This window comes from Artibeus jamaicensis, unplaced genomic scaffold, assembly GCF_021234435.1.
Source record: "Artibeus jamaicensis isolate MK-2021 breed Jamaican fruit bat unplaced genomic scaffold, CSHL_Jam_final contig_793, whole genome shotgun sequence".
Classification (NCBI taxonomy): Eukaryota; Metazoa; Chordata; class Mammalia; order Chiroptera; family Phyllostomidae; genus Artibeus; species Artibeus jamaicensis.
Genome location: NW_026521975.1, coordinates 7579195 through 7592217, shown reverse-complemented (window position 1 = coordinate 7592217; position 13023 = coordinate 7579195). Strand labels below are relative to the sequence as shown.

The window sequence follows — 13023 nt, the reverse complement described above, 5'->3', positions numbered from 1 at the left end:
GAGGGGTGGGGCTGGGATGGAAGTAAAAAACAAAAGTACTTGAATAACAATTAAATAAATTATATTAAAAAAGAATAGCCATTAAAATCTGGAACATAAGCTTTGCAAATTAAGACATTTAAAAAGTCCTTTTCTCATTACATTAGCTTTAATCTAAGAATTACTGGAGACTTTTGTTCATGACAGGCTAGATTAATTAGAAGTGAATCATGACAGTAACAATAGCAAGTCCACACAAAACTAATTCTCTGCTGAGGATATAAGGTAAGGACAATATTGTGTTCATTTAACAAGTATTTTTTGAGTTGTTACTATATGCACCCTTTATACATATAGGAGATTAAAACAAAATAAAAATTGGTCACTTCCCTCAAGAAAAAAATGAAAATCGAAAGAACTATACTTTCACTCTTGAAATGGAAAACTATTTGGGAACTTCAGGATAGATGAAAGTTTTTTCCCAATTATGGTGGATAAATGATGAAGAAAGGTGACAGAAAAAGAAGGTTCTGAATTCAGATTAGGGACCATCTGTCACTCAGGCCTTTATAAGAAGTACATAATCCACAAAAGAATACATATATGTGACAACAGTCCCCTAGTGATTACCTTGGACCACAACCACTTTGCCCTTTCCACATACAGTTCCGCAAGTCGTGATTCTCCAGCGTTAAGCAGAGCATTGTAAGCTGTCTGATGGTGACCAGCCTTTCTAGCCACTCTGGCACTCTGTAGCCAGCATTCTCCAACCATTTCATTGTAATCTCGTCTAAAGAAATGTAACAAAATGAGAAGGAAAGAGAATTTTTAAGTGTTTTCAACAATTAGGACACCTCTTTCTAACATGGAATATTCTTAATATACCATTCAAAGGAATAAAAAATTAATGTGTTAAAAAAACTTTTAATTTTCTTAAGGTTCCATCTTTATAAATGATGAGTCTATGAAGACCTATTAATGACTTAAATTTGTGCCTCCCCAAGATAAGTTTTTAACATTAGAAAAGATATATTGCATGTATACATAAGAATTCTTAAGTTCTAGGTTCACTGTAGCCTTGACAATTAAAAATAGAAAAATATAAATTCAGAGAGAATATTAGGAAAAATAAATACTTCCAAATAATATCCAAATACAATAGAAAATTCACAATAATTGACATTTTTTAAAAAGTGTGAAAAAACCTTTTATTGAGGCTTAATAAAGCTCTCCGGAGAGCCAGAATGGGCTCCTTCGCTCTATAGGAGTTCTGGGTCATTTCTAGTCGAGCTGCCCAGTTTAGAGAATCTTCTTGACAATCATCACCTGGAGACTGCTGAAAAAGTGGTTTGATGCTATGCTCCAATTCACACAGCATGTGTAATCTGAAGACAGAGAAATTCCATGTTAAAATGTTGTAACATTCATACTTATTAATTTCATATATAAAGCATGTGCTTTAGCCAAGAAAAATCAGAAATGTGCAGTATTTTTTGCAAGAACTTTAACCAATATATATTCTCAGTAAATATAAATAGTAACATCTTTTCATATTGGGTATACCTACCAATTTATGTTGATTTAAATATTTAGTGCTTTACTATGATTCACAAATTCCTATTAATTAAATTAGAGAAGGGTATATAAAACTAAATCCCAATGTATAAAAATCAAACTTTACCACCTATATGAACATAAAAGAAACTATGGATCCATTATATAGCAACATAAATATTTACATATTAGAGGACTTTATATAGATGAGATGCTAGTAAAAAATGGGAAAGATGCAATTTTAATTGTTTTTTTTCTTAAGAGTAATAGAAACACTCATGATACTTTCACACTAGATTTTTTTCCCTGTATAATTATCAGCATCTATGACAGTCATTGTTCAAGAACTACAGCTCTAGTCCACGTGGCTCAGTTGGCTGGAGCGTCATCCGTAAACCAAAAGATCATGGGTTTGATTCCCAGACAAGTCGGGGTGCCTATGAGGGGTAGTAACCAATCAATGTTTCTCTTCCACATCAGTGTTTCCCTCTCTCTCTCCCTCCCTTCCCTGCTAAAGTCAGTGAGAATGTATTCCAGTGAGAATTTTTAAAAATATTTTAAAGAAGGAATACGGCTACAGAACGAAAATACTCTCAGTGGCCCAATCTCTGGTTTCATTAAGCTGTTACCAAAGGGGCTTCTACAGAATACAGTAAATTCTTCTGACTAAAAAAAATTGCTTACTTATCTTTTTTATTGTTTAATTATTTTCTTCAGAAAATGTTTTCCATCAGGTTCTTTCTTACCTCTAAAAGTTAATACTCCTTTCTAGTAATGCAATGCCTATATTTTGGGGGAGGGAGTGAATGTCAAAAGCCTTTCTCAACAGGAAGGAGAAGGGACGTAGGAGTAGAGAACACCAACGTGATGAACACAGGTGTCTAGATTATCTAGGGTAGTTGTAAGAAAAATGAACTATGAATTACATCAGGACAAATGTAAGATACTTCGTGATTTTTTAGAAGTCTCATAATTGCCTTTCCAATTAATAGAGCATATATTTGAACATTTTTAATTTTTTATTTTTAAAGATTTTTATTTATTTATTTTTAGAGAAAATGGAAGGGAGGGAGAAAGAAAGGGAGAGAAACACCAGTGTGCAGTTGCCTCCTGCATGCCCCCGACTGGGGACCTGGCCTGCAACCCAGGCGTGTGCCCTACTGGGAATCAAACTGGAGACCCTTTGGTTCGCAGGCCAGCACTCAATCCACTAAGCCACAGCAGCCAGGAGTATTTGAACATTTAGAAAAAACTATAGGGTAATTATGAGTTAAAGAATAAAAAAGTCATTTTGTTTAGCTATGCATAATAGCAAACATACTATCAGTTATTTACTGATCAAAAAATTCTAAGTCTACTGGGGGGAGGGAGGTATAAGGGGACTAAAAGGTAATGTAAAAAAAAAACACAATAAAGGATCATACAATAAAAAAAATTTTCTAAGCCTATCAGATAATACTTATAGATCAGGAATATAAATATAGAAACTTTGAAATGTGCTGACCACAGGACAATATATTCACAATATACATATACCTCACAATATATTCATATCCTCTTTGGTAAGAGCCTCTTTCAAAGCTTGCAGCTGAAAGAGGTACAATTTGTTCTGCTCTCACTAGTTTCAATGTATCATAAAAAGCTGTGGAGTCTCTTTTTTTGGCTGATAATAATAGCTGTCCCAGTCTAACACTCCATGTGGTAGATTTCCAATCTGAAAAACAAATGAAGAGTCAAGGAACACCATGAGAGCTGCATCTATGAAAAAACTTTATTTCATTTGGTCAAATGGTCAGAATAAATACTGAACTAATGGTTTCATTCTACTACACACAACTAAACAAGGCTATCATAAGTCAAGCTGAAAGATTAATTACCACTGTTACTTAACTACTTAAGTCTGATGATTTATGGCATACTAAAATTGCTTATATTTTAAGAAGTACTTTTACCTGCTGCCAAATAGTTTTCCACCAAATCCCACTGTGACAATTTCCAAGCTGCTTCCACTCTGTATGTGTTTAATTCATCTGTCCATTCAGACCTATTAAAAGAAGCCCGTATCAACTAAGCTTTTTATTTATTTAAATTTAAAATGTACTTAGAGATTATTTTCATTGGTTCAGACACTGTTTATTGTGTTTATTCATTATTCTATTTATTATATTTGTACTATATTATACTTTATACTTAGATACAAAATAAGTATGTCTATCCATAAGAACCTCCCAGATTTTAATCCTTCCATCTCCCAAAAACATTTCTTCAATAATTACTTCTGATAGAGCCATTTAAAAATGTCATTTCTTGATTAATTAAATTGTGTCAATTAGAGCAGAATACCTGGAAAATTACAAAGTGTATTTGTAAGATTAGCTTCATGCTTAATTTGAACAAAGGGAAAGGAAAAAAAAACCCAACTGAACATACATGCATTAAGAGGTAAGCAATTCCAACTAGGGATTATGAATGAAATTTAAGATAAAATTATAGGTGGTGCAGTAGCTCAGGTGCAGTTTGGAAGTACACAGGAAACAATACTAAGGGCATAAGAAAGTTACAAATGATGTGTCAGTGGCATAAGAAAGGATACAAAATTAGCTAACCAAAATACATATCTATTCTTAAACTATTTTCAGTAACTTTAAAATTTGAGTTTATAGGTTAATTATTTTTATAAGTATTCTATGTATTTCAGACTAAGACAGCTAGTGATACTTTACCTCATGACTACATAAAAGAAACTAGACTTTCCTCATGTTTCTTCTTTTTAATCATACCATTTAAATACCTGCTATATGCTAGACCCTGGGCTGGGCCATTTTTCCATTTAATTAACTAACACAAATGAAAGGTACACATATTCCCTTATTATAAAGAGGGTAACAAGACTCAGAGAGGCTAGGATCAATGCCCTTAAATCTTTCAGTCTTGGCGCACATATTCCAGGGTGCGGGTGCGTCCTTCCGCGCTTTTTCCTTTAATAAATAATAAAATATTTTTTAAAAAAAAGTCTTTCTAGTAAAAACACATAAAGTACAACAAATGAGTTAAGTACTTTTTATTTTATTGTTTAAAAATCTAAAATATCAGGATAAATATTGAGTATTTCTTAATTTTTAAATATGAATACCACCATAAATAATTTAAAACAAGGCTAGAAGAAATAAAAGAGATATAATTTTCAACACTGTAATTATTAATAACTTTACAAGTATATCACTAGATGCCAAAAAATCAAAATTTCAGAATAAAAATCTGAGGAGACTGAGCATGATTTGCTATCCAGAAGGGGTGTGCACCAGATATTAAACCAAAAAAAGTACCAAATGGCAATGAGGATCAGGTTGTTGAGATCTTATCCCCATAAAATGAGTACATTCAAAAGAATAATTGTGCAGGTAAAGCACAACCAGTAATTCTGGTAATATATTTGTTTAAATGCAAATATTGCCCCCATGGAAAACACATACCCTCAATGACCATTTGCTCCAATATGATACAAAATCATTCACTAAATACTGAAACTTGTCATTTCACAAATCAAATCTAAAGAGTAGACAAGAGGAAGTAGAACTGTCCAGAGTTCATCATAAGGAAACTTGATACCTCAGCCTGAGCCATGACAAACTGTTCTAAATTCCTGCAAGTCCTTTATTCATAAGGTCTCTCAACTAATCTGGAGAAACATATATAAAACATACAATCCATTCTTTCCATACTTCTGCAAAGTTTTCTCCATGATTTCATAAATTCCACTATTAGGAAACCATCTGACAAACAGTAAGCTTCTCTGATCTTAGACATTGCAGAATAGTGGTCTTTACAAATGACAGTTGGAATTTATAGAAACTGTACTTCGAAGAATTGCTTTCAGGGTAATCTAACTAAAAACAGTAGCCTGTGTGCTCATTGGTCAACTAAAATCCCATCCCTTTTGACCAGATCTCATTGCCCAAAAAAGTAGTTGGGGTCTAGTAAATACATTAAGGAACAAGGCTTTTCAGTTCTCAGAGCATAGCAGCTTCAAAAGCAAAACCAACCTCCAGAGTTATTCTCAAAATTAGAAGAACTATGTGATCTTCATCTCTGCCACATATAAGGGCTTTTTTTTGTTTGATATCACTGGGTTTGCCATAGTAAACCAATTTTCAGGAAAGGAAAGCTGCCTTCATTTTTATCAATCCTTTAGGGGAAAATAAACCCACACTTCAGTCACAAAGATTCCCCACCCAACACAAAAAATAACTGATACTGATAATGTAGGAGAGTTTAGATACCCTTTGAAGTGCCTGTATGAGCCTAACCCAGAGTACATGAATTCTGGAAGGTTCCTGTCTTAAAGCAGATCTAATTCCAGGATGACTCTTTGCACAGAAGATAAGCTGTTAAGACTAGAACAATGTATGAAAAAGTAGAAAAATATATATGTTTTGGTACTTATCTCCAATGCATGAAAACATAAAAAAGATTTCATTACTTTAGTAAACATTGTGTCAACCCAATTCATTAATTAAAAAATTCTCCATTAAGCTAAAACAACAAAAGAAAATTATTATTTAAAAAAATATTACCTGTTCGCATGTACTCCATTGACCTGAGTAATTACAGTGGATAGCTGGCCAAGACCTAACATGGACTTCACTACACCATGATAATGAATGATCTAAAAATTTCAAAAACATTTAAAGTAACAGTTGTCACTTATAAATATATCTTGGGAATCAAAAACAGTTTTATATTTATTTTAAAAATTACTATTTACCTCATTGAGCCTTGCATCTTAGTTTATTTAGCAGTGAACTTGCTTGGTATATGGCAGAGTCTCCTACCATTGTCACACACACAACTGAATATTTTTTTAAATGCATAAAACCTTTAAACACTCAAATTAAATGTATTATTTTTTCCTAGATTTGGTCTAGTTTTTGGTTCAGATCAAATATAAAAGTAACAAGTACTCTTTAGTATTTTATTTAAAGATTATTTCTCATACTGTCACATAAAAAATAAAAATTCAAGGTGATACTATCATTCATATAAATGTTGGGCTTTAGTAACAAAAAAGTTAAATACGATTATACAATATTCTTTAAAATTGAAAACATTATAAAAATAAGAACCCTGTATGTACATTGAACTTCCGAGAAAATGAACATGTCAAATATGACAAAAAGCAATACTCCAAGACCAAAGAGAATTTAAGCCAAGATTCTAAATCAATGATTCTAAACCCCTTTCCTGTCTCAATGAACATTAGATAAATAACATATCCCCGAAGGGTAACTGTGGCTTATTGATTCTAAGGGACCTTTTCAGAGATTCAGATATTAGTAGGGAGCATGTGAAATCTGAAGAAGTTTCTTAGACTAGAAAATCATTATTAAAAATTGATGCATGTCTTACACTTTTAATAGCAAACTAAAATTATATAAACTTTAGAGTAATTTAAAACACAGTTTACATATACCTTGCAGTAAATTTCATTCACTTAGGGATATCTAAGGTCATAGAAATTTGGCATTGGAAGGGATCTTTGAGATAATCTAGTGCAGGTCTTTAATTTTATCAACCAGAAAACTCAAGCTCAGAAATGATTAAAGAGTTTCCAGACAAGACACACTGGCAACTGACAGAGACAGCAGTGAAACCAAGTTGTCCAGAGTTCCTAGTATAGGGCTATTTTCATTGTGTTGCCTCTCATGTATCATCTTACCTGGTCTGGTTCTAGCTGAATAGCCCTGTCATAACAAGCAGTGGCATCCCTCAGCAAGCCGATGCTCTCATGCTCAAGGATCTGTTCTTTTAGAGATGGTTCTGCCTTTCGAATTGCGCTGACTCCAGCCACTCCATCTGGTTCATGCATAGCGGCATATAATTTCTTTGTTCAACCATTGAAAACAATCAAATTAGGAGAAAAATACAACTGAAAATAAAACTATAAAGCCACCAGTTTATATGAAAAGGGCATATGAGAATTTTTTCTCAAAGCAGCAGTAAGTTTTGTTTTTCGAGGCAGACTCACAATGAAATTACAATTTTATTCCCAGCCCTTCCTATTACTACAACAGTGATTCTATTTGAATATATTCTACGTCAGTAATTGTTATTGATAATAAGAGCTGTGAAGAACCTCAAGGTCCTGAGCTCTCTTTAAACACAACTGAAAATAAATTCTGTTGAGTCCAGTTTGTAAGTGTTTTGTTACATTTTAAAATGAAAAAAATTAAGCATTTTAATATATTGGTATTTAGATGACTTCAAGAAACTCGAAACATCAAATATGGGTTTAAAAGAGATATTCAGGCTGAAGATAAAAATTTAGGAGCAATAGCACAAAAATGGCAGGGGAAAGGATGGCATGATTTAGAGAGGGAAGACAAGAGGCCCAGGGAAAGAGAGTAGTATATTTATCAGTAAGGAAGAACTAGCAAATGAAACTGAGAGCAGACACCAAAGCAGTGTGAAAAAACCTAGAGTGGTATCCCAGGAGACATGGGAGAAAAGCAAATGTCTTATTCTAAAAGGAGTGGTCAAATGATGTTGTGAGGTTAAGCAAATCAGGACTGGGAAACGCTGACTGGATTTGGTAACATGAGATCACTGATTTTCTTAGCAAGAGTAATGTCAGTGAAATGGACACTATTGGAATGGGCAAAAAACGAACAGGATAAAATGAAAATAGGGAAGACAGACAATTCTTTTAAAAGTTGGCTCTGGCCCTGGCTGGTATAGCTCAGTGGATTGAGCACGGGAACTGCGAACCAAAAGATCGCGGTTCAATTCCCAGTCAGGGCATATGCCTGGGTTGCAAGCCAGTTCCTAGCAGGGGCTAGTTCTCAGCAGGGGACACATGAGAGGCAACCATACATTGATGTTTCTCTCCCTCTCTCTTTGCTTCTAAAGATAAATAAATAAAAATTTTTTAAAAAGTCGGCTCTGAAGGGAAATAGATAGGAAGCATCTGAAGGAGTTAAGGGAATTATAAAAAATTAAAATTGGAGATACCAGAGCATGTCTATATACTCTGATTGACAAAGAGAAAGTAATGGTAGTAGAGGAAGCAGGAACATTTGATGGAGTGGAATTGTCAAAATTAAGAGTACAAGTAGGGCTGAATTTTGGCAGGAAGGGAATCCTTCCTTAGGACTAACAGAAGAAAAGAAAAATAACATGATGCAGAAGCCAGCATATCTTCAGATTTGGTAGACATTTGGTATCTATTTTCCTAGTGAACAATGAAGCAAAATCATCAGTTGAGAGTAAGTGAGATGGAAAGTGAGAAACAAGGTGAAGGTAAAAAATTGTTATCTTGAAGTGTGAGAAAATGGGTTTACTAGAGAAGCATGTGGAAGAGCTGAAGGCAGAGTTAAAGAGTTTGGCTGTGGTTGCTATTATGAACTTAAAAGCAGGTAAAAACCAATTCTGTGATTATGAGATTTGTCTTTGGCAATGTTCAGCTGCTTACATGCAGACACTGAGAAGGCAGATGGGTGAGTATATTCAGGGTTTGAGTTTTACAAAGTGAGTACAACACAAAGGAAGCGGAGAAAAGCTAGAAAGTTCAATGTCCTTTAAAGGGAATGATTTTGACAAAGAACAACAGACTCAAAGCTAGATAAGGAAGAAAACAAGGACAGGAGAGGGTTAATATTTATCCTAAGTACAAGCTACTAATTTTCCAGTTCTCTCACCATACCTTGTTTTTCAACCCGAAGAAAGCTGACCAATTTTGATCCCTTATTGAAAACCCATTGCATTATTCCCACCTGCCCTTAGTTTCTTTTCTTTCCCCCACAGTCATAATATTATTGCCTAGTCCATTTCTTCACATGTATTGTCATGGCTGATTCCTGTTTAACCAGTATACTCCCCTACCCACACATCCCCAAATTTAGGCCTGCATTTCTCATGACAGTAATAGCCTGCTTTGACTAAAAATAGCCCTTTCAACTCCTTCCTCTGTGACTGCCATAGACATTGAGCTAAAATGCCATTCTGACTAAAGCACTTGCCTGTTTCAAATCCTGTAAGAATTTTGGGCAATTTAGAGGTCCTCTGTGATTTATCTTTCCTCTGCCATTCCATATATACACTCTTTCCCAAATCCACAGGGATGCCTCTGCTTAAAATGTCTTGCCTCTTCCATTTACCTGTCATTCATTCTTCAAAACCCCTTAATAGCACCTTCAAGAAGCCTGTACTGATTCCTTGCTCATGCACTCCTACCTCTCGCCACACTCCACAAAGAAAATGAGTTAAATGTCCTTCCTCAGGGCATATCTATGTCACTCCATTTAAGATATTACATCAAACTGGTGTCTATCCCTCCCCACTAATCTGCAAGGTTCTGAAGTATTAGGTTGGCCAAAAAGCCTGGTCAGCTTTTTCCGTAAAATAAAAGACACATTTTTCATTTTCACTCTAACTATTGATTTGGATATTTTGAGTACATCATCTCTCTCCCACTGTTGCCTTCTAATGGTTAGAGGCCAAGGGTGCTGCTAAACATCTTCCAATGCATTTGATAGTCCTACAGCAAACAATTTATTGGCCAAAATGTCAAATACCAAGAAACTTAGCAAACCACTTTTGACACATTTGATCAGTCACAGCACCTTCTCCATACACTGCACAAATCTTTTTCCTTATGGTTTATATATTTGCTTTACTATACTTTTTTTATTGTTGTTCAAGTACAGTTTTCTGCCCTTACCCCCATCCCAACCCTCCCCCCAGCCCTCTCCACCTCCCTCCTGTTTCCAACCCCCCCCCTTGTTATTGTCCATGCGTCCTTTATACTTGTTCCTGCAAACCCTTCACCCTTTTCCCCTGAAATTCCTTCCCCTGTACCCCCTGGTCACTGTCAGCCTGTTCTCAATTTCAGTGTGTTTGGTTATATTTTGCTTGTTTGTTTATTTTGTTGATTATGCACAAATCTTTTTATGTGTTACACTTACATTTTTACCTTTCTTGAAATAATAAAGCATAATACACTGAAAATATATTCAGTACTTCCATCTTCAGTACTAAAATGGCTGTACAAGAATTCACCAATTTTTATCAGTTTTTTTTTCAAGGCACACTGATAAGACAGCTGTCACAATACAATCTAACAAAACTGTTTCAAATGAAGTTAAACACAACTAAGCACTACTAGAGCCATCATACAGAAAAAACTAAATTAACTTTTTGGCCAACCCAATACTCACAAACATCTAGTTCCTAGCATAATATCTCAAACACTTGATAGAATAAACAATATAAACATAAGAGATTAGCAATAAACATTATTAAATTCACTATATGAATTTCAAACCTGTAAAAATCCAAGATGTGCTTGAATGTCCTGCTTATTTTCTGTAATAAATGACTCAAAGTGCATTACAGCTCGTGTGTATGCTTTAGAGCGAAAAGAAGCTACTGCCAGAGTGTCCTGAGGTATGAGGTCCAGAAAACGAGTTACACTCTGATAGTCTTCATGGTCCACACTAGATACTAGATTTAAAAAAATAAATAATTAAAGACTTAAGAAAATGAAATGTCCTTTATATATATATATTTTTTTTTTTAAGATTTTATTTATTTAACTTTAGAGGGGAAGGGAAGGAGAGAGGAAGAGAAACATCAATGTATGGTTGCCTTTCGTGCGTCCCCTGCCAAGAACCGACCTGCAGGGAACCAGCCCGCAACCCCAGTATGTGCCCTGACTGGAAATTGAACCGCGACTGTCTGGTTCGCAGGTCCACGCTCAATCCACTGAGCTACACCGGCCAGGCCTATATATTTTTTATACTTTAAAGATTTGTTTATTTATTTTAGAGAGAGGAATGAAGGGAGAAGGAAGGACAGAATGTGTGGTTACCTATCATGCACCCCCTACCAGGGACCTAGCCCGAAACCCAGCCATGTGCCCTAGACTAGGAATAGAACTGGCGACCCTTTGGTTCGATAGTCCACACTCAATCCACTGAGCCACATCAGCTAGGAAAGAAACTGAAATTTAAAACTGTTCATTTTAATTTCAATTTATTTATTTTAAACTTAATTTATTTCACTAACAATAATGTCAAAATGTATTTGGGATAATATTTAGAATGTAACTATCAACAAGATGACTTCTCAGAGGATTCTTGCTTCAACTTCACCATTATTACTTACCTTACCCTGGACCCTCAATTACCTTACTCAAGCTTCAGTTTTATCATAAATAAAAGGTATTAGTATCTATACTGCCTTCCTTACAAAATTGTGGTGAGGATTAAGTATAAAACTATACTAAATGTTGAAAAGAGGAGCACTCAAGATAGCACCAAGGTAGGTGGGAGCGGAGCCCAGTTCTCCCAGTCTGCCCGGCTGGAACACCTAGCCGATCTTATGAGGGACAGGGTGAACTACCAACAGAATCCCAGCTTATATGAAGTTTGGAGGCCATAAATTGTAGAGGACGTTGAAAAGCAGATGGTAAGGAGATTGAACTGGGACAGTAAGGTCCCTGGGATCTGTGCAGAGACAGAGGTTGCTGTGGCCCTTGGCCTGGCACCTGCCATAGGATACGGGGAAGAGAGTTAAGACCACCAGCTCCCTCCCCTACCAGAGCAGGAGGGCAGCCTGCTACCTGGAGGGACCTGCATGCTGGAAGTCGCTGGGGAGAACAGAGACAAAGTGGGAGACACACAGAGGCGGTACACATCTGCCGGGACTATGGCTGCCAGCACCAGAGAAACTGGGGTGCCCGGGGACACCTGGAGAGGGGAGGAGTTGCACCGTGTTGGAACATGACTCAGATAGTCTCTGGACTGGATGGAAAGTTGGGTTGTGTGAAAAACTGTGCACTTCTTAAGAAAGGCAGGCAGCTGCTTTGTAAGGAACTCTCAAGCAGTGGCTGGCTCACCCCGAGGGTGATCTGAGCTGCTTGCATCCAGACAATGAGTGGCTGATTTGAGCCTGGAAGCTCACAGAGGATCTGGGCCGGAGGCTGGGCAACTGTGAATATTGCGGCCCAGACCTGGTCCCCATCCTCTCAAAACCATAGGAAGGAAAAAAGCGAAGCCCAGCCCCACTCTTCCTGGGGCATCCGGGAAAAAGAGCAGAAGTCCAGAACTCACTGAACAGGTTTAAAGTCAACAGGAGGCTTATTTTTCCTTTACTTTCTTTTTTTTTTTGTTCCCCCAAGTGAGATAATAAGATGTGGAATTACGTAGGGTCCAGAGACAGATCCAAAGGGGAAGCACAAGACTAAGGACAAACACTGACAAACTGAGACAAATGACACTTTGCTATCCCATAGAGCTGGCATTTTATTATGTACATTATTATTATTTTTACCACTTTTATTTTATCGGTATTTTTTTATTTCTCTTCCTTACATATAGTTTTCCTCATTTTATTTTTCTGTTTAATGTCATTCTTTAGCTGGTTTTCCTTATTCTCTCTTTATTGTATTTTAATTTTCCATTTTCACTTCACTTGTGTACCAATAAGACACTA

The 13023-nt window shown here is 35.8% G+C and overlaps 1 protein-coding gene across 1 annotated transcript in view; it reads right to left on the bottom strand.

The window, feature by feature from the left end:
• Window positions 1-13023, bottom strand: part of ATR (ATR serine/threonine kinase) — a 129796-nt gene that overhangs the window by 30710 nt on the left and 86063 nt on the right. The window contains exons 28-34 of the mRNA XM_037167453.2: window positions 10853-11031; window positions 7250-7414; window positions 6108-6199; window positions 3486-3577; window positions 3070-3247; window positions 1185-1364; window positions 610-769 (exon numbers count right to left, since the gene is read on the bottom strand). Of these exons, the coding sequence (XP_037023348.2) occupies window positions 610-769; window positions 1185-1364; window positions 3070-3247; window positions 3486-3577; window positions 6108-6199; window positions 7250-7414; window positions 10853-11031 (1046 nt within the window). The remainder of the gene's footprint in view (window positions 1-609; window positions 770-1184; window positions 1365-3069; window positions 3248-3485; window positions 3578-6107; window positions 6200-7249; window positions 7415-10852; window positions 11032-13023) is intronic.